The 20585-nt window shown below is 50.5% G+C and overlaps 1 protein-coding gene across 2 annotated transcripts in view; it reads right to left on the bottom strand.

The window, feature by feature from the left end:
• TSHZ3 (teashirt zinc finger homeobox 3) overlaps nt 1–19450 on the bottom strand; it is a 72270-nt gene extending 52820 nt beyond the window's left edge. Inside the window, exons 1-2 of one of the 2 annotated variants that reach the window (XM_074369860.1) lie at nt 19311–19450; nt 17786–18470 (exon numbers count right to left, since the gene is read on the bottom strand). In XM_074369860.1, the coding sequence (XP_074225961.1) occupies nt 17786–17825 (40 nt within the window). In that variant the 5' untranslated portion in view covers nt 17826–18470; nt 19311–19450. Of the gene's footprint in view, nt 1–17785; nt 19271–19310 lie in introns of those variants that run through there. The other variant, XM_074369859.1, reaches the window with a different exon arrangement.
• Nucleotides 19451–20585: the final 1135 nt, after the last annotated feature.

The raw sequence follows: 20585 nt of genomic DNA, 5'->3' as shown, positions 1-20585 counted from the left end.
ATTCAACAGCATGGGTGAGAACTAGCAACAAAAAGACCCTCTCCTCCCTCCAAGGACTCAAGGGAAAGAAGAGCAATGTGTCCCTCCCCTAGAGAGACCCTTCCGCTAACCCAAAGCATCCGAGAAGCAGGGCTCGTGCAAGAAATTTGCACAGAGCAATGACCAGCCTTCATGAGCTCACCTGTACTGGAACTTTAGGAAACATGTCTGTAAAAACAAGTCCAGAATAACTTTCAGGTGCACTGACGAAATAAAAGGGCATATTAATTTTCTCTCATAGCTTGCAGTAGCTTATTTATCACTTCCGTCTTTTTTTTTTTTTTGTTTTAATTCTTACTTTTTATGGAAGTTTTGTCGATTTGCAATGTTAGTTTCAGGTGTACAGCAAAGCGGTTCAGTTATACGTATAATGTATATACACTTTTTTCAGATTCTTTTCCATTAAAGCTCATTACAAGAAATCGAATATAGTTCCCTGTGCTATACAGTAGGTCCTTGTTGTTTATGTATTTTGCATATAGTAATGTATCACTTTTGTCTTTATCATAGGTACTTCACGTCTGCCATGAATTGTTTTTAAAAATTAATCTGCATTTACATATGCACCAAAACATTCACGGTGATCTTAGGATCCCCCGTGGACATGGCTAAAAGACATGCCATGAAACTTCCTAACTGCCACTCTGTTCACTGTGCTCCGCCGCAACGAAGGGAAGTGAGAGCCTCTGGTAAAAATGCATTTTCTGGAAATGTCATGGATACACAGCGAGAGGAAACTGCAGACGGCTGCAGGGAACCAGGCCGGTACTGCACTGGCTGTCTCTCTGTGGCCAGGCGCTCTGGTACTGTGTGTCCACCAATTGCCACCTACCGGAGCGTCTGAGCTACCCGGTCAAGCCGTGACAGTCTATTGATTTTAATAGAACGTCCATTTTCTATTTCCACACCAGGGCACGCTGCACCTCCACAGGAAGGGAGGCTGTTTCTGGGCCTAGTGGCTGAGTCCCTGCCATGCCTGCTTCCCCAACTACAAAGACGCTGCCTCCCCAGCGCAGTTTCTTCTGGGCTGGGGCCACCACGAGGCAAGGACACAGCACGCGCGCTCTGCACAGCCAGAGGCATCCTCTTCTCACCCTCCTACTCTTCCCACTGGAGCTGGGTCTCCGGGACCACATGCCTCCATTCACAAAAACGCACACAACTGCTGGCTGGAGGGCAAAAATTGTGCTTCATCAAAGACCCTTTGTCGTGTTCAGACACCACAGCCTGAACACCGGCTCAGCCCCCTGGTTCCCCTTGCTGTCAGTGAGGTGGCGTGCTCCGTGCCTCCTGACGATATAATCATCATAACCTTTATTATTACATCTGGAATTTCACGATATGCTCAGTAATTGATGACAGAGAGGCACAGCCCAGAATGCTGCTCCCACAAGCTCCCACAGTTCCAGTAACCTAACTGCTTAATACTCCTGGAATGTATAAACAGTGCTAACTGCCGCATTCCCCACACTGACATGGTAGGACGAAGCCACCGAGCCCGTGCAGGAGGTGATTTTTCTCTTCTCGAGGAGAAGGCCCTCGTGGGATGCAAATTGGGATCACACTTTGAGGGGGCGGGGGAGGATGATGACAGGTGACCCGTAATCAGATGCGATCTGGGGCTGACACACGGAGGTGATCAGCTGCACTGGAGAACTGAGATCAGTAACGGAAGTTTGCATGAAGTCATCACCCATCAATACTCATTCTCCATTTGGTGGGGTTTTCAGAGGACGGTGGTCACTGGGACTAGGAAAAAGTGCCCCAGCTCACCGTTTCTAATTTCAGGGACACCATCATTCGGACAGCAGGTAAAGGAGAGAAAATAGAATCAAGGGCCAGGATTGCAGTCAGATTGGCGAACACACTTATCTAATGGGAGAAAAGACAGGCAAAATAAACCGGGGTGAAAGTCACGCTCAAGGGTCCCTGGGAGTTGGGGCCACAGATAAGGCTTCCACTCCCAGCCCCCAACCCCAGGGAGAACTAATAGCACTGTGGCTGTCCCCCAGCGCCACCTGCAATCAGGGGAATCCACAGCAGCTCAAGCTTGGGGTGGGGGTGGGGACAGGGCAACAGCCCCACGCACCCGGCACCAACACGCCACATGGCTCTCACAGCTCTCCCTCCTCCTCCATCATCTCTAACCAAAACCGACCATTTAACCAGCTAATCCTCAGCCAAACTCCTGGCATGCGAGGTGTGCTATCTCTCCAGGAAAATCCATTTTAAACCACCAAGTGAGTACCATCAAACGTTCTGTTTGCAAAAAACCAAACAAACAAAAGACCGCTTTGTTGATTCCTCCCAACTTGAGGCCACGGGCTGCAGGGATGGGCTCAAGGCGCCCTGGAGCAGACTCTGCATCCTGGCGCCAGGACCACCTGTGACCGGCTAGGCTCCCTTTAACCTTGGCCAGCGAGTTCCCGTTACAAATGGCCCTGCCAGCCACCTCGGCCAGGTTCCCGCACGAACGCTAATAAGTACTTGTTTGTTGAACTGAAAAATCATTACCACAGAACACGTCAAGTAATGAAAGATGTTTTCCTTGGAGAAATGTTAAATACTTCACTTCTTTCACAAGGAATGAGTACATGTGTTTCCAAATAATACCTTTCTCCCTCCCCACCCACACTTCATCAGAAAGTCTGAAGCTCCAGGACCCAATTTGAACAAGCCCATGCTGCACGGCTCGGAGAACCAAGAACACGCTGTTATTTTATTTATTTCCCTCTGCCCAGCTGACTACGTGTTTGTTCTATTACTTATTCACCTAACCATCTCCGTAGGAACCTCAGTCACGTAGCAGAGTGTCCGTGCTGCCTTACAATTTTACACGGAAAAGCAGGCGAAAATCGTACCACCGCATCCCCATATATTACACCGCCATGGTATCCGCTAACTCACATATATGGAAGAGCCATTTTACTCCAGGCCCAGAGCAAAAACAAAGGCAGGAAATGGAATGTCAAGAAAGGGGAACATTTCACCACAGGAAAACCCCTGGGAACTCCATCTTCCTTCCCAAATAGGAATCCTCACCCCTCTTCGAAAGCTCTTCCTTGGGCGAGATGAGTAGTAACTGCATCTGAGGCAGACCCCAGGTCTTTCAAGTGTCTCAAAATGGCTTTGCCTACAGGGAGTCACTCTGTGTGCTGCGTGCTTTCTTCCTGCTGCGCATCCTAAGGCTTCAGGCAGACCCACTGGGGTGGGGGCCAAGCCCGCTTTGAGTCTAAGGCAGCGGAGCCCGGGGAAACCCAAAATGACTTCCAGTCACCTTGTCCCGCAGAACCACGAGAGGGAGATGCATCTCAGAAACACGCAGGCATCAAGGTGGCGTGGGGGTCAGTGCCGTCCTGGGTTTTCTCGCCATCACCTATGACTCTGAACGTGGTACTGTATACATGGTACGCCCTTGAGACACAAGACACTCAGGTCTGTTCCCCCGCCCTTGTCAGAGAAACAACAATCCAGGGACAGAGACGCTGAAATTCTGGTCAAACCGTGCACTCCCAAAACCAAAACCTCCTCTAAAGAGAAACCAGCTCCCCCTTCCCTTTGGCCCCCTCACTCTGTCATTTAATTTGTGAATTGCTTAAATAGATGCCAGGGGGCGGGGGTAGGGGGGACAAGATCCTTAGATCCCAGCCACAGCTCCAGAAAAGATGACCCACACCAACTTCTCAAAACTTAAAGATGTTCTCTCCCACCTTGGTTTTGTTTCCCTTTTTTTTTTTTTTTTTTTTTCAAGGGGAAGCAAATTTCGATCTGATTTCACTAGCACTGAAGGTTGGTATTTTTTATACGTGCATCCATAAATCTACCATAAATGACTCTAGGGAAACTCTCTTCCTTTGCCCTTCCCTGATGAACCGCCGCATTTTGGAATTGCTTTGGCTGACATTAGGCAATGTGCTTTCTCAGCAATTATTTGGAAGGGGGACATGGCCACTACCGAAATGCCTCTGCCCATCTCCAAGCAGCCAGATCTCACAGGGGGACAGGGGGGCCTCTTGACTCCTTGGACTCTGCCTAACTGAAGCTCTCAAGTCCCGGCCAGGCATCCACTGGCATCGCTGGCCTTCCAGCAGCACTGCCTCTCGTTGGTCAGGAGCAGGCATTGCCCAAGAAAATGTCCAACTTCAAGGGACAGCTGCTATGTGTTCAGGAGACTCCCAGCCTGACTCAAGGCCTCAGGGGGCCACCAAGGGCACACGGGCTCAAGGACTCCAGCAGCAACTTGAAGGCAAAGCCATCCACTTCCTGGAGGTCAAGTTCTGAACGAGTGATGTCTGGGAGGCTCCAGCCAGCCAGGCAGGTGCTTTTTCTAATCTGAGTATTTCTCTTTTTCTTTCTCTCTGTCTTACTAAAAGGCGAGCGGGGAGGTTGTGTCACCCCTAGTGGGCATCCAGTGTACCACGGGAGGAGGTGGACATCACACCATGAGAGGCAGCCCCCTGGGGACTCCCCTGGGATGCTTGGCAACACGTCCCCAGTACTACCGGGCTGGGGGGGGAGGAGTTCCTGGTGTTCCGATCACCTGCACCCTGAAAACGTCCTAACTTAAAAAAAAAAAAGTGTGGCTTTCTTCCTTCTCGTGAATTCTAATAGTCAAGCCTTTTTCCCTCCTGCTAATTTTAGAAGTCTTGCTATTCTTTGGGAAGAGAACGGTGTGAAAAATCAAGCATAGTATCCAAAAATAAAAGAGTAGATCTGTTTCAGGGCTTGCAGCATATTTAACTGAAAAGCAACTCCAGATATGCCACTTTCTATCTAGTCTTTAATACGTTTTCCAATTTCTCCCGAATATTTTAGCTTCAGAAGAGGCAAGGATGAACTTCCTAGTCTGTGAATATTTTTGAGACTGAAATGGGCACCCAAAATTATTTCTGGATTGTAACTGGAGGTCTTCTCAGAACGTGATGCCAGGTGAGCATCAGGATGTGAGTCACGGGTGCACTTCCTAGGGCCACACTGAGATGAGTTACAAATGTCCCTTTAGGACCCAGAGCACGTTCCCAGGCAGGTGAAGGGACACAGAGCTCTCGCAGTGGACCCTGAAAGTGGACTTGATGGCATGCTTCTCAAGTCTCCCATCTTCATTAAAAAAAAAAATTCTTGTGATATAAGGAATTCAGTTGTTCCAGGCCCACCAGAACCATGGGATGGCATGTGGTCCAGGCTCGCAGGGTCTACTCCAGTTCCTCGGGTACAAGGCTCTCCTAAGTAGCCCCAGCGTGACGGTCAGGGGACCTTAGAGGAAGGATGCTGGGAGGCTACCTGAAGACCCCAGCCCATGCCTCCTCCAGCCAGAGAAGCCAGAGATTTGTGACAGAAAGTTAGAACTCTGTGTCAAGCCCTTCATGCAAACAATAAATATTACTTCTGCTCATAATCGGACTTTTCTCCAGCATCGTCTTTGAATGTTGAACCTTTTTCAATTAATTAAAAACTATGCACTGCAGAGTGCATATTTTATCAGCCCTCAGCTGCTTAAGTGTCTAGAAAAGACCAGGCAGTTTTTCTTTCTTTCTTTCTTTCCTTTTTTTTTTTTTTTTTTTTTTCTTCCAGGCAACCGAGAGCAAGTACTTGCAAGGGTCATATCTTTTTAATTATCTTTTCTCTCTTTGATTAATTATTCCGTCTGACAATAGCGTGTTTCTAATGCTATTCACCTGCCTTTGATGATTGACAACTTTTCTGTCTGATTCAGAGCAAACAGCTGCTGCCACAATCTCCTAGCAACCCGGGTGTGATGGATGAGCCCCCAAGATGGATGGCTGCAATAAATCATGTCTCCAGCCATAAAACTGAGAAAAGGGGATAAGAAGAAAAGCGAACAAAAAACAAAACAAGGTTTCTTCCCATGAGCGCACTCCTGCTCCTCGCCAATTACACCTGAAATGGACTTTGCACCTATTAATAGCAAAGTTTTTCTAATCAGTAAAAATGGGATGATGCCGTTTGTATCAGAGGTGTTTACAATGGTTCCCGCAAATTGGCACTTGTTCTCCAATTACCTCCAACACTGCCCAAGTGCAAGGGCAGAGGATCAAAGTTTCGCTCTCTTCCTTGAAGTCTCAGCGAGAAACGATATCATCTTTCTGTAGTCAGATGGCAATTCCAGGCATCGACAAAGGGTATCAATCTGACCCTGCCCGATTTTTGGCAGCAGCTGCGCAACACCAAAAGTGAATCCTAAGTCATCCTGTGTGCAGAGTGTCAGGCTGCTAATAAAGTTATTTCAAAATAAACACACATACACACACACACAAGTTGCCTGGAGTTGGTGAGTGCACATGCCACGTTCCCACTTCTTTCCTGCTCACGGGAGAGGCAGACTTTTTACACATCCGGGAAAAGTTTGTCCAAGCAGCAGCAAGATAGGAACATTCAGCCTTTCCACAAATCCTAGATTCTCATTTCTTTAGATGAAAAACAACCCCGGTCTAACTTCCCATCCCATCATTTTTTAAAATTAATGTCCACACTATAAGTCATACAAGAAGCCCTAAATTTAATTAGCAGACCCAAATAAAGTCACATATTTAATAGAAGGCCTGACAATTAAATTTGCACCATCGGGGCTCTCCGAGTGGAGGAGACGGAGCAGGAAGGCCAGCGGTTTCTGTTTCCCTTTTTTCCACCGGGAAACTAGGCAGCAGGCCTGTACAGCAAAGAGGGGGAAAGGCCGGAGTGGCTGATTCTTCCCAACAGCTGGGGGCTCCCTCAGTAAGCCGGCCTGCGTCCCTAAGTACTTCCAGTAGGTGGGGGTGTCCCGGAGCAGAGCTCAGGGTGCAAGAGAACCAGAAGTGATCAGCCAGGCCGTGGGGCCTGGAAACAGCTGTCCACATCAGTCCTGGCGGGGGTCTGCTGGGGCCCGCGGAGGGGGGACAGAGTGCAGACACAAAAGGGGAGGAGGCTGCTGGGAGCAGGGGCAGGCAGCCGCCAACGATCATTTTTTATCTGAAATATTCCTGAGACGTGGAAGACTACGTTTCTTCATTCTCACACTGCTAACCAAGCCAACCGGTATTTTTTGAATAGTTAGATTGTGCTAAGCTTTTCAGATACAGATTTAAAAAAAAAAAAAAAGCATGTCACAGAGTTTAAAAAATCAGACAAGGGTCCTGGCTTCAGCAACTACAGCTCTGTTTATATTTTAATGTTTCGTACGTGACTGCCTCTGTCGGGGAAGGGTAGGGGGGAGAGAGACGGAGAGAGAGAAGTTGCCTGTTAGCTTTAGTGTAAATCACAGTTACTTCATTTTTCCCTGTGCCCTTGGAAATTATTCAAAATTAAACTTTCCCCTCTTTATGGGGGGTGGGGGGGGAGGTGTCCTCTGTGTTGTAAATGGGAGGGCCTGTGTCTGGTCAGCAGCAATGATAATCCAAGGCCAATCGATGGAAACACACACTCACAGCCCCCTACCCTGCCCCGGCTCGTCCAACTCTCAAGTTACAGGTTTACACGGCAAGTCTAAATAATATTCAAAATGATAAATGGCACCCTAAGCCCGGCATCCACCATCAATCTTTTTTTAAGGAACATCCATCTTCAATAACGCATGTTTGAATCATGTGAAGCCAGGAGCCCTGAGATTCATTTATCCCACCCCTCACAAGCCAGGGGGCAGCTGAATGATACCTGTCAGCCCCAATTCTTTTTTTTTTTTTTTTTCTTTTTCTTTCCTAGACTACTAAAAGGGAAGAAAAGAAGGGAAAAGAGAAAAGGAATGTTGGGGGAGGGGGGAGTCAGAAGAGCGTCAGAGGCTGAGCAGTGTGGTTTAGCAGATAATATGAAAGAACATAACCTCTTCCGAGCCTCTGCCAATCTCTTGCCCACCACACCACACACCCAGCCATCCATACGAAGCAGGCTCTCCCCTCCTCGGCCCTGGCTCTCCTCTCTCCTCTCTCCTCCCTCTCCCTCTCACCAAATCAGCAGTGTTCCCTCTGCAAGCCAGCGGTAGTGGGTCCAGTGCGAGGAGGAGGAGGAGGAAGAGGCAGCATCACATGGTGGACCAGGCTTCCCTCCCCTCCCCGTTGTCTGGCTGGGGCCCATATGATAAATGACATATGTCATTCTGTCAGGAGGGAAGGGTGGGTCAGTGATGTATGACTCTGCTGAAAAGGAAATCGACTCTTTGGCATGGCGCAGCTCTTCCCCGGGATCTAGTTTCAGAACTCTGAAATGAATTCTCCGACGTTTCAAGTGCATACTTAGGGCAGGCTGATGGGAGGCCTGGGGAAATCACACTTTATCCTCCCCCTGCCCTTCCCACGGCAAGGGGAAAGGGAAAAAAAAAAAGAAAGAAAGAAAAAAAGAAAAACGGCTCAGCCACTGGATACCTGCAAAAGGCCACGCGCGTGTCAAAGTCCCCAGCAGCCACACACCACGGGTTATTAAAAAAAAAAAAAAATGTGACTTTGGGGGGAAAAAAAAAGAAATTAAGTGGAGGAAGGTTGGTATTTATTTATTTATTTATTTTTAATGGCAAAGGGCTGACACAAAAGCAAGATAAAAATTAGCATGTTTGAAGTAATCGTCCCGCAGCTTGACATCTGCATAGTAAATTTTAAAGGAAAAAAATGTGTCAGACAGCCATGAGCCGCCTCGCCCTCCCCCCTTTCATTAGCTCACTGCCAGGGTGGCACTGCTGAACCTCATTACGGCAAGAGGATTTATGAAGCTGAACCCAATGGCAAAGAAAAGGCATCTGTCAATAATTGTAGGGAGCTGCACTCACAGCTTTGAAATCTCATTAAGTATGCAGTTATCAGGCATAAAGATCAAAAACATTACTCAACTCCGACAGAATCTTATGGAGGAACATTAATTAGCAACAGGCCTACAGTACAAAAAAAAAAAAAAAACACACAGACTTCCTCTCACACCTGCCCAACCCACAAACCTAAAGCAACACTCCCCCTCCCGCCCGAAAAAAAATAATTCCCGGCATCTGAGACTGATCAAGAACATGAAACAAGAGAGACACACAGAAAGGAGGGGAGGGAGGGAGGGAAGGGGTGGGCGGCGGGCGGGCAGGCAGGGAGGGGAGGGGAGGGCGGGGAAATTCAGTTGAGAAAGGCTTGGCGGTGAGGAGAGAAAAGGAAGAAGCTGTCAGACTTGAGAAGGATGTCAGCGCTGGCCCTGATTACAGGGGCCTATGGAGTTCTCAGACCTTTTATCATCCTGGCCATGAAAACCAGCCGGGTGTCACCGCAGGAGGGCTGGTGGCTGCCCGTGCCAGCAGCCCAGGCCCGGACCCTGAGACCCTCTCCTCCGGCCCCTGCTCACCTGGCAGGCAGGGATCCTTGGCCCCCGAGCCCAGGAGGCAGGCCCTGCCCGGCCTTCTGCACACCCAGATCTGATGTCCCCGCCCAGTCTGCAGCCGGCCAGGAAAAGCCAGGGCCAGACCCAGCTCCCAGGGCCTTGGGCACCGTCTAGGGAATCACCGGTGTCACTGCACCTCACCACCATCTGAACACACCTTCTTCTTCCTCCAAAGCAGAGGGAGGCAGCCCTCTCACACATACGCTTTCCCTTATTTCTGTGTGTGCCTGACTGACCTGCTTTGTCACTCACACCACACTGACAAGTAAAATACAAAATGGGGAGAATTCCCATCTAAAGGGTCAGGCCACACTGGGTCAGGAGACCCCCCTGACCTTTGCCACATGCGGGACAGGGCACGGCTGATGGCGGGTGTCAAACCTCCTGCGCTAGCCTGACTCCAGGATACCCACGGGGGGACAATCCAATGACAAGCTTCCTCTCCCACCACATTCTCCACCTCTTGCAAGCTGCGATGGCAAAGAACAATGTACACACGTTTGGAAACATCCCACAAGAACGGTGGGCTTAGGGTCTCGGGCAAACCTCTTATGTTCTCTGGTGGACTGGGTGCAGGGGAGGTACCCGGAGGCACAGGGGGAGGTGTCAAAGGACACTCAGGTTTCCGTCCAACAGGCAACACCAGCCAACTCCACGGCATGTCGTGCAACAGTTAGGCAAGGTCCTCAGGCTTCCCCCCAAGAAAGGTGTATAATAATAATAATAATAATAATAATAATAATAATAATAATAATAATAATAATAATAATAATAATAATAAAGCATATATTCTGTACTAACTTCCCTTCTTGCACTGTTACAGACAGGTGGCCTTCTCTGGTTACCCATAAGCACATGCTCTTGTAGTCTCTGTCTCACACACACACACGCACACGCACACGGACTTCCCATAATCCCACACCATGAGGGTGAGAAAACCTAAGAACAGCATCTCCTTTGATCTGAAACCTCCACCATCATTCTTCCCTGAGCCCCTCTTCCACCCCCATACCTCTTACCTCAACCCACAGTCCCTTCTCAAGTGTTTTTACCTCTCTCTTCTACAGAAGATAATGGTCACCTTTTCTTAATTAGCCGCATCTTTAAGGAAAGGGGAATTAAGATTCCTAGGCAACCAGCCTGGAGATCCCTTCCAGCCCAGGCCCATCCTTTCCAATCAGAGACTCTCCTCTAGAATATCAATGAACACGGTGCAGCTCAGTCGTCACCTATGACCAAAAAGAATTGAGGACACTTGTCTACAAGCCAGACCTGACGAGAAGGAATTTTAGCAGGAGTGTTACAATAAGGTGTTTATATTTTTTTTATGTGCTTACCGTGTTACCTTTATTATGTGTAACATCAAAGTGATTATAGCAATTACATCTACCAGAATTAATTACAGAACTTCCCATCATCCCGGGATACATAATGCATTAGAGGAAAGCCAAAGAAAGAAAACATCTTGATTGTAGTAACTATTGTTGGTGTGTATTTTCCCCGGCAGCAATGCCAAACTAACGGCAGCTCTCAGGAAGGGCAGGGCAATGGGGACGGGGAGCTTTAATCAGAAATGAGGTATATTTCCTTTAAATTAAGTAACACGTTTGTCTAATAATAGGCTGGCACTCCTGGACATAGAAAATCAATATAATTTTTTAAGTGTACATCTTTAAAAGGCGCTGGTTAGTCCACCCCACCAATGTTACTACATAAAGGAGAAAGCACATGGGTGAAAGACTTACATGTCTTTACGTATGCAAAATAAATTCACTCAAGGCTTCATTAATATTAATTTAAATTCAAAACCCATTTACATTAAATTGTTCATTAAAAATTGCCTATTTTATGCAACATGCATTTCTCAAAGAACTCAGAGGAAACTGAATACATAGGGCTAGATTTAATGATGGGGCTGGAAAATCAAAAGTAAATGAATTTGAGTCATTTCACGTACATGACCAAACCAGCACTTTGCTCTCCAAGGGATGGGTTCCAGTTTGGGGAACAAGCAGGCAGTCAGAGTATTTTGCTTTTCCTGCTACTGGAAGCTTGTGAAAGTGACCTTCTGGTCCACCAGAGAGGTGGAAGGAAACAAGGGACACTGGTGAGGTGGAAGGAGCGGCCAGTCCCAAACCAGACTGGAGAAGGAGCAGGAATCCCCTCCGAATCCCACCTGGACTCGGAGCAGTGAGAGTTTGGCGCTTGCTTTTTAAAAAGGTCCACGAGTGAGCATTTGCCAGTCCCCATCTTGGTCTAGAATTAATAGTTTCTCTCTCCCCTTCACTCCGCCCGCTGCAATCGTTTATTCCCAAAGCAAGAGGATCAGGAAGATGATGACAAGGAGTTGGTAAGTTCCTTGCTTTGGCGCCCTCCCCCTCGAAGACAATCCGAACTTACACTGTTTCCCCAACAGCTGTTCTGGATGAAGAAAACACAGTCATAATTAATAACATGTGTTCTGACAGTATGAATTAATAATTTATCATTAAGCCCAAACAAATTTAAATTACTATTCAAGAGCCACACCTTAGCACACTTGAGAAAATAAGGTAAGGAGATGGTCGAAAAGTCTAGGTAACGTGATCTTTAGAGAAATGCCTTTTCCCCTCTCCGTTCATCTCTTGGGCCACTCCTGTTGAAATACTACAATCGTTTACAGAATTGAAAGTAATTAAACCCAAGAATCTAAGTGCTGATCAGATCAAGTGTATGTGCTCCAAATGTCTTCTTTTTCAAATGGGGTTTATAAAATATTCAATATTTGGTCAAGGACACAATGTAATCTTTCTAATAAAGATTCCTAAATCTGGAGTATGACAGTCCTTCAGGCAAGTGGTCACCAGCTGATTCTATTCTAATGCTGTTTTTTTTTTAATTCCCAAAAATGCATAGCATCATTCTAGTCGCAGTTACCTGAATTTTCACACCCATGTCTAACGTAAATGTTTACAAGTGTTGAAAAATGAGAGCAAGCTACCAGATCCATGTATTCATTCCTTACAATTCAGGTAAAAGAATCCAGAAAGAAAAAAAAATATTCATAGCTATTGTTTGGTAGGATTTGAAAATTAATTTAATGACTAACTGCAAATACTGGAAACTAGAATTAATCTGTCTGGATTTTTTTTTAAAGGCTTACAGACATTTAAATGCATGTATCGGGACACTTTATCAACCTAACATAAAATTGTCATCTTATCTTATTATATGACTATTTTATGCATGTGTCAAAAGAATTTAAAAATGACTGCCTGTCTATTGAGTCTAATTACAACTGCACATTATCTGTCTCGATGTACCAGTCCATATCATTGTTACCAAATACAATATAGTGTATTCACCTTTCATTTTTAACTTCTGACAGAGAAACCACAATTTGGAGCATAACTAGCACACACACACACACAGTGAACACCTGAGAGGGTCCGGACTGATGATGCCACAATTCTGCTGGGTCCTGTTTCCCTGCACAGGCTGCAGGCTGATACTACAGGGGTGTCATGCACCCTACTTTTTTTTTTTTTTCACTACAAGACTAAAGCTATTTTTATAGTTTGTCCAGTGACAGGCGGGACTAAAAATGGGCCAGCAGGAAAGCCTCACAAACGGCACTCGGCATCCCTGTGGCCTGCTCCCGTTACCGGATGAAATACGGCCTGTGGTGCACCCGGTCCAAGACTCCCCATCCTCTCCCTGCTGCTTCCCGGCTGGTGTCTGCAGCCCTGGCCCCGGCCCGGCCCCGCCAGACACCAGGGAAAGAAAAGGCCCCCTCGAGAAGGGCCGGGTACTTCGCCTCCCAGGTGATCTGAGAAACCCAGAAGTGGAGGGTGGGGAAACACAGGGTTTTCATGCTGGGAACTCACCTGGGTTTCACGGCATTTCCCACGGCCCTGAGCAGTCACCTTTCATTCTAATCACTTTACAAAACAATCTTCAATTTAAAAAAAAAAAAAAAAAGGGAAAATGCAGACTTGTGAGGCAATTTGGGGAATAACTGCTGATACATCAGTTATTGACTATCTGGCTCCCGTTTATGAACGTGCTCAAGGCAAAACTGAGAACCAAATGACAACACCAACCGCTCACAATCAAGGGCGGCCCTGGAGAGCACTGAAGCCCTAACTGACAGTTGTCAAGATAATGGGGGCGCAGCAGCTGATTCTAGAAGATTCTCTCCCCGATGTGAGTGTCCAGGGGAAGATCTTTGCCTCCTGCCCTCTTTGTTTTCCTCCTTCCTCTTCTTGGATTTTTCTTGTTTGGAATTTACATTGTCCCTTTCATTTTGTAGGAAAAAGGGGTGGGGGAAATCACAGCGCGACCAAAACCAGTCATTCCGTCACCTTGCTACAGGGGAGAATACCTGTCCAAACGAGAGGTGTGTGACAGGTTTGAGAGCAAAAAAAAATTCCCAAGGCTGATGCTGAAATGCCTCCCTGAATGCTCCATGTGCTTCCAAGAGAGAAGAGACGAGCTCCTCTCTGGAGCTGCCTGATACATGGTCCAGACTCAGGCAGGCCAGGGTGGCGTTACTTGGACACCACCAGGTGTGCTGCCTGCTCTGCCCACATCTACTGGCAAAGTAACCCCCCCCCCATGCCTTGCCACAAGCTCACCCTAATCCTTGCGGATCCACAGTGGCCTGTGACACCAGCAGGTCCTAAGGGGTCCCAACCACTTTTACAAAAGTCAACAGGCTCGAAGGTTTACCTTTGCAACGTGACCAGCTAACGACCCCATGGAAGTTTATTCTCTTTCAACAAATGGGACATAGGACTCAAAAGGTCAGTGTCAAGTTGTTGTCTGCTGCTGGGTTGTTGTTTTTTTTTTTTCTGGTTTGTTTTTTTTTTTTCTGTTTTTGGAAGTTTCAGCAATGACTTTTTAGGATTTTACATTTCCTTCCAGGAGATGAATGTGAATGAAGAAAACGTTATCTGCTCTTAAGTACTGCTCGAATTTCTTTTCTAGCATTTTCCAAAAAAGACTTTTGTAAAACCAAACGCTACATAGAAGAGAGGGTTGTATTTCTGTATTTGAAGCAAGGGGTAATGGTTTTTTGCCTGAAGGACCCTGGCCTCTGTAACCCCGCTCCTCTTGGCTTCTCCGGGTAACAACGTCTATCCGGCACAAATGGACAGATAGCCCTTTGAAACTGCCCGCCTGGAGAAAGGAAAGTCCTGCCTGTGTTCCTCTTCAGCAGGTAAAGAAATTTCTCTCTTCCCTTTGAGAAAAGGCACTAAGGCACGCGTAATTTCTGTGAAACAGAGAAAAATCCTAAAGTACAGAAATATGTCTTTTCAGGGATTCTTGGAGCCTGCTTTGGCCTTCTGGAGAGCAGTGCTCCATTTGGCTTAGACAGAAAAACTCTGTGCACCTGTGGGCCACGTCTGCACGCTCTCCCCAGCGCTCAGTCCTTTGTGGTTGTTATTCTACCCCAGACCATTAAAAGGGCCCTAATTCCTATGACATGATTATCCAGGTACCAAAGCCCATTTGTCACCTGCAGCAGAAAATTGAGTTAATGCACAACTAAAGGCAGCCAGGACTGTGTAATATCAACTTGATTACATCAAACTAGCTGCAAACCTAATTCTGCTGGATGACACTGCGTCGGGCTTGTCATCTCCAATCATTAAAGCTGTCAGGAATCCATCAGGTTTACAGCTAATTAGGTGAACACTAATGAAGCTGGCAAAACAACTTTTCTTTTTTTATGGCTGAGCGGACCTTTCAGTTTGCAGGGGAAAAAAAAAATTCTCAAGTATTCTCAAGGTTGCTGGGGACTGGATTTCCAGTTACCAATCAGCAGACATCTTTCTTTTTCCCACTCTCTCGCTCTATCAGTACAAAGCAATCAATTTGTCATCACGCCCAGTATGCCACAAATGCAAGCATGAACCTTATAACTTGCAGCTGTGAGAACTGAAAAAAAGGAAAAAATGGCAAGTTTCTTGTCCATCCAAACAAACAAACTCACACGGCCCACTTATTGGCTTCTGCAGACTTATCGCCAGCCTCAGTGTGGAGGGTTTTTTTTATGCCTCCACTCTCCTTAAATAAGTAGCCCTTTAGACATTCTCCACCCCCTCCTCTACACGTCCATTAGGCAGAGGCATTCTGATAAAGTAAATCCAAAACCAGGCTATGGGAAAGAAAGCAAGCACTCATGCTGCCAACTTCTGATTGACCATTAAGCTATTGATGAATGTGCCTGTCAGAAGAGAGACAATTAAATCAAATATGAAACAAAGTCGTTTTGACGGGTCATTTTGATAGAGCAAAACCATTCTTCCATCTCCTATTAGTCGTGCAGTCAAGTTTTTATATAATGAATATTTCTTAGCTGACCTGAGATTTCCTGGCTGGCTTTTTAAAAGGTGCAAAGGGTTAGGGAACAGGTTACCTTTAAAAAAAAATAAAATAAAATAAAACCAACAGTACATATCCTCCTTCTCTAATATTTTTAGCAGAAAGTTATCAAATAAGAGTCCCAGGTTGGCATGGTGGAAGAGAAAAGATGAAGCAACGGCGGAGAGAGTTCTAAACCAAATGTAAAGATGTAATCACATATGGTTCATTTGATTGAGGCACAAAGATACCTTAAAATGTGCATCCAAAAAGGAAAGAAAAAATTTCAAAGACTGGAAGCAGCCCAAGACACTCCTACTGCCCAACTTTGTGAAGGAGTCCTCCAAACTTTTAGAGTTTATTTTGGGTAGATAAGCTCATGGCTTGAGCTTGGAATTTCAAGTAGAAAGTGGGATGGGCAAAAAGCACCAGCCTGGAGGTGACTTGAGAGATGGCACCCTCTCTAAACCACTACTGGGATTTTCAAACTTTCTAAATTTAGGTAACACTGAGGACAGAGAGCAAAATCTGCAATACATGCCCCAAATCAAGTCTGTTTTCTTCCAAGATTTTCTTAGGACATTAACAGGCCAGTGCATTTCTGGGAGAAGAAAGAATAGCGTTCCCTCTCTGTGACCCTGTGTAAGAAGACTCAAGTTCAGTGCAGCCAGTGTGCGAGCTCCACTGGCAGTGACGGCTGACATGATGGAAATGACCACCACCATCACCCCCACTGTTACCGCAGACACTCAAGGACAGCATGGGTACTATGCCTTCATCCAAGAAGGGTATATCAGCCAGTGCCCTGACCCATCTCTCTGCCCTCCTATCTTCTACCAAAAGAAAAGAACGGAAAAGAAAGAAAGAAAAGAAGAAAAAGAAAGAAATGAACCTCCACTTAACCCTCCCGCTCAGGCAGCATCTGAACCTCTGCACATCTGAGTGTTACTCATATCAAAATACATCACGTCCATATGTGGTCCTCTCAGCAATCCGCCCCAAATCCCAGAAGTTGCACTGACAGGGCCCTAATGACGTCACAGAGCTTGGCCTCACCATTTCGAATGATTTATTGATGTTTATTGGGAATGAATAGATCAAAGGCAGCAGCATGACGGGCGATCAATCAGTCATCAAATCAAGGGTGGCAAAGGGCCAGAAACCCTTCTTCCAGGCAACATGCCCCCAGCTGACATTATTGCAAAATAATGTTATGTGTGTGGGTTTTGTTTTGTTTTCAATGATGCTTTTTTCCAGAAAAGAAAAAAAAAGGAAAAAAGAATCAGCTCAGTCTTAACAGAAGTTGACACTCCTGGCAAAAAGAAAAAAAAAAAGAAAAGGGGAGAAGTACGCTAACATGTCCCAGAACTAAGTACTATGAGGAGATGAGGATGGGAGAAGCAGTGGAAGGAGGGGGTTGGGGTGACGGAAAACAAACCAGGGTAAAGGGAACGCCAGCATCTAACAACGACTTGACAGTCATCTGACAATACCCAGACCCAGTGCGCTCTGGTTTCCACCGCTGTGCCGGATTTTGGGCCCAATAAATGAAGAATCAATCGGATTAGCAGTAAGGTGGCCGAAGGGACCCGCTCGCTCACTCGCTCCCTCTCTTTCGCTCGGCAGACACCGGGCAGTCCCCCGCCGGCCGGCGGGAGGACACGGAAGGTGTCCCGGGGAACTCAGGTGACCCCGCCCGCCCCCCACAGAAAACAGACAGAAGAAGGCTCCTTCACAGCCCCTCCGCGGCCAGAGAGCTGAGGAGGAGGCAGGGACCCAGCCCAGCGCAGTTCGCCGCGAGTGAGCGCGGTGCCCCAAGTGGGTGCGAGAGGGAAGGGGGGGGCAGAACGCAGCGGGGCGTCCGGGGGGCGCCGGTCCGCGAGGCGGGCACACGCACCAGACAGGAGAGCGGCGAGCGAGCCCGGCGCCCCGGAGTTACTCTGAGCGGCCAGAGCGAAAGGGGCGAGAGCGGGGCGAGGAGCGGGGTCGCCGCCGGCTGGAGACGCGGGGCGAGGAGAGGAAGAGGAGGCGGAGGAGAGGAGGAAGGGGAAGCGGCTCGTACCTGCTGCGCGCCGGGGCGCCTGCTGCTTCCTCCTCGGCATGATGCTTCTCCGGCGACTGCCACTGCCGCCGCCGCCGCCGCTGCCGGGCTGAGGAGAGGGAGGGAGGGGCGGCGGGCCCGCGGGGGGGCGAGGCGGGCCGGCTCTCAGCCTCCCCCCCGGAGAGCGGCCGCCCGCAGGATGCTGCTGCGCCCCGGCTCTCCGCGTCCCCCCCGCTCCGCGCTCCGCCGCGATCCCCGAACGTGCGGAGGGAAGAAGGAGGGCGGGCGAGGGAGGCGCGGGGAGGGAGGAGCGCGGGGGGAGGAGGAGGCAGAGGAGGAGGAGGTGGTGAAGGAGGAGGAGGAGGAGGACCGCGCTGCCGGCGGAATGGGAAGTTTGACAAATCGCTCCAGAGGCCGGAGGAGGAGGGGGCGGGGAGGAGCGGCGGCCCTGCCCCCCCCCCGCCCCGTCCCCAGACGAGGTGCGCGGGGTTCGGGGCCGGGGGGCGGGGAGAGGGGGAGAAGGCGGGCAGAGGGGTGGGAGGAGGAGCGCGGGAGCGGCCCCGGCGGGTGAAACCCCGGCCCCCGCCCCGGACAGGGGGTCACGGCATCGGGGGGGCGTTCAGCCGCCGCCGCCGCGGCCCGGGGCTCAGCGGTCCAGTCTTCTGCCCGCGGCGCGGCTGGAGCGGCGGCGTCGGCAACAGGCAAGCTTAAAGGAAAAGGAGATGATCGTGTCACTCGCCCGCCCGCGGGGGCGCCGCGCCCCCGCTCCCGGCCCTGGGCCTGTCTAGGACCCCCGCCCAGTCCGGGGAGGGGGTGCCGCCTCTCCGCCTCCGCCCGGTGCGCGCACGCAGGGACTCGGCGCCTGCCGGGCCGAGCCCGTCCCGGGGCACTAGCTACTTCGGCCCGCCCCTGTTCCCCACCTCGCCTCGCCCCCTGGCCGCCCCCAGCTGCCCCGCCCGAGCTGCACTCCCCTCCACCCGCCGCGTCCAAAGTCCCCAGCTCGGACCCCGGGCCTGGGCCCGCGGGCGGGCGCCGGCGCCCTCGGGGGAGGAGGCGGGCGCGGGCCGGAGTGGGTGGGGGCTGCTCTCAGACCCCACGCCACCCGGGCTCCTCCCCCGGGAACTGCCGCCGCCACTTCCCCCAATTTTTTTTTTCCCGGGCAAACTTTCCCGGGCCGGTACCGGGGGTCGGCGTGGGAGGGGGTGCCTCTAAGTTTCCTCTCCAGACTGGGAAGATCACTGTACCTCCACCCCGCCCCTCGCCCCCTAGGCCCCGGGCCGCGCCCCCCACCACAAGCGCAGGCAGATCCGAGGGCGGGACGGGAGTGGGGGCAGGAACTCGGACTCCCAAGCCCATCCCCCGCCTCGGGGCGCCCGGAGAAGGGCCACCGCGCCCAGAGCCTCGCCTGCCGGCAGTACTGAGCAAAAAGAATTGATTATTGATTGGGTGATAGGAGTCGCGGAGGCTTCTCGCGGGCCGGGCCGGCGGGCGGTGGAGAGGAGCTGGCAGGGCTGCGTTGGCGGCGGGGCGACTCGGGTTCACTTACGGGCTGCCGCGAGGGCGCGGGTGGGCTGGAGCTCATTGGGACGACCCCCGGGCAGCGGCGGTTGAGCTGGAGCCGGAGCCGGAGCGGCGCGGGCGGCGGCGCATCGATGCGCTGCGGGCTCGATTGCGTCTCCCTGGGCCAGCTCTTGGGCCGGGAATGGGGCGGCCGCGGCGGGGCTGGCTCCGGGCGCAGCCGGGCGGAGGTGGCGGGGGCGCGGGGGTGACCGCCAGGCCCACGGTCCCCGAGGCAGCGCTCTTCCTGGGAGCGCCGCTGGGGCCCAGAGAGTCCCTTGGGCCCCGCGTCTGATAGTCCCGGGGAGGGCCGGAGCCCCGCGCCCTGGGACTGGCTGCCCGAGCGCTCCTGGAGCTGCAAACCCTGGCCTTCTTCCTTCCTTTTTTTTTTTTTCTTACGTTTCTTTTTTAGTCTTTTTCTCCCTCTTCTTCTGGCCCCTCTTCTCTTTATTTTTTCTTTGTGATTGTTTTTGCAAGTTTGTTTTAAAAGTTCACAGGCATGCTTTCTTTTCTTTTAGACCAGGAGACCGTGATCTCACCCTGACGGTAAGATCAAAAGTCTCCGCTCGCCCCCAGCCTGCGGGCTTGGGCTGGGTCCAGACGCCTCCCTGAATGCAGATGTGCGGCCGCCGTCCTCCCGGGCTATAAAGCCGCCTCCTGCGCCTTGGTGCGCGCAGGAGCGCTCGGAATTGCGGGATGCGGACCCCGGGCGGTTGCGGGGAGTTGGAATCGGGCTGCGGCTAGGCTCCGGGGCTGGCCTTGTGCGGCGGAGTCGGGGGTGGGGGCCGCCGTGTGCAGTTGGTGCCTGCAGCCGCATAGGCCGGAGCGACTGCCCCTCCAGGCCCGGGAGACCCGGCTGTGGGTAGTGAAACGCTTCTTGCGAACGAGGAAACGGTGAGTTGGCAGACGCCGCCTGCGGCCTCAGGATTCTACGATTCTAGTAGCGGCACGGAGCACTTCTGGTCTGAAGGAGGATAGGCGCCGCGGGAGGTCAGCTCCTGCCTGCTCCTGATTCACCTTACACGCGCCGAGCGCCCATTTAGGCGCGCCGGTTGTGGCGAGTGCACAGCGCTGGGCGCTGCACACTGAAGGCTTGAGAGTTTTGCCCTGGCTAGCGTTTCCCCCTCCTCCTTTCCTTCCTAGAGCTGCTCTCCAAACCTCAGTTCCCTCCGCCCCCTCCCCCTGCCGGCCGCGGCCTGAGCATGGGTCTCTGCGCGGCGGGCAGCCACCGCCCGATCTCTGCCTCGCCCTCCCCCGCTCAGGC

The sequence above is a fragment of the Camelus bactrianus genome, chromosome 9, assembly GCF_048773025.1.
Source record: "Camelus bactrianus isolate YW-2024 breed Bactrian camel chromosome 9, ASM4877302v1, whole genome shotgun sequence".
NCBI classification, from domain to species: Eukaryota; Metazoa; Chordata; class Mammalia; order Artiodactyla; family Camelidae; genus Camelus; species Camelus bactrianus.
This window is presented reverse-complemented; position numbering and strand designations above follow the sequence as displayed.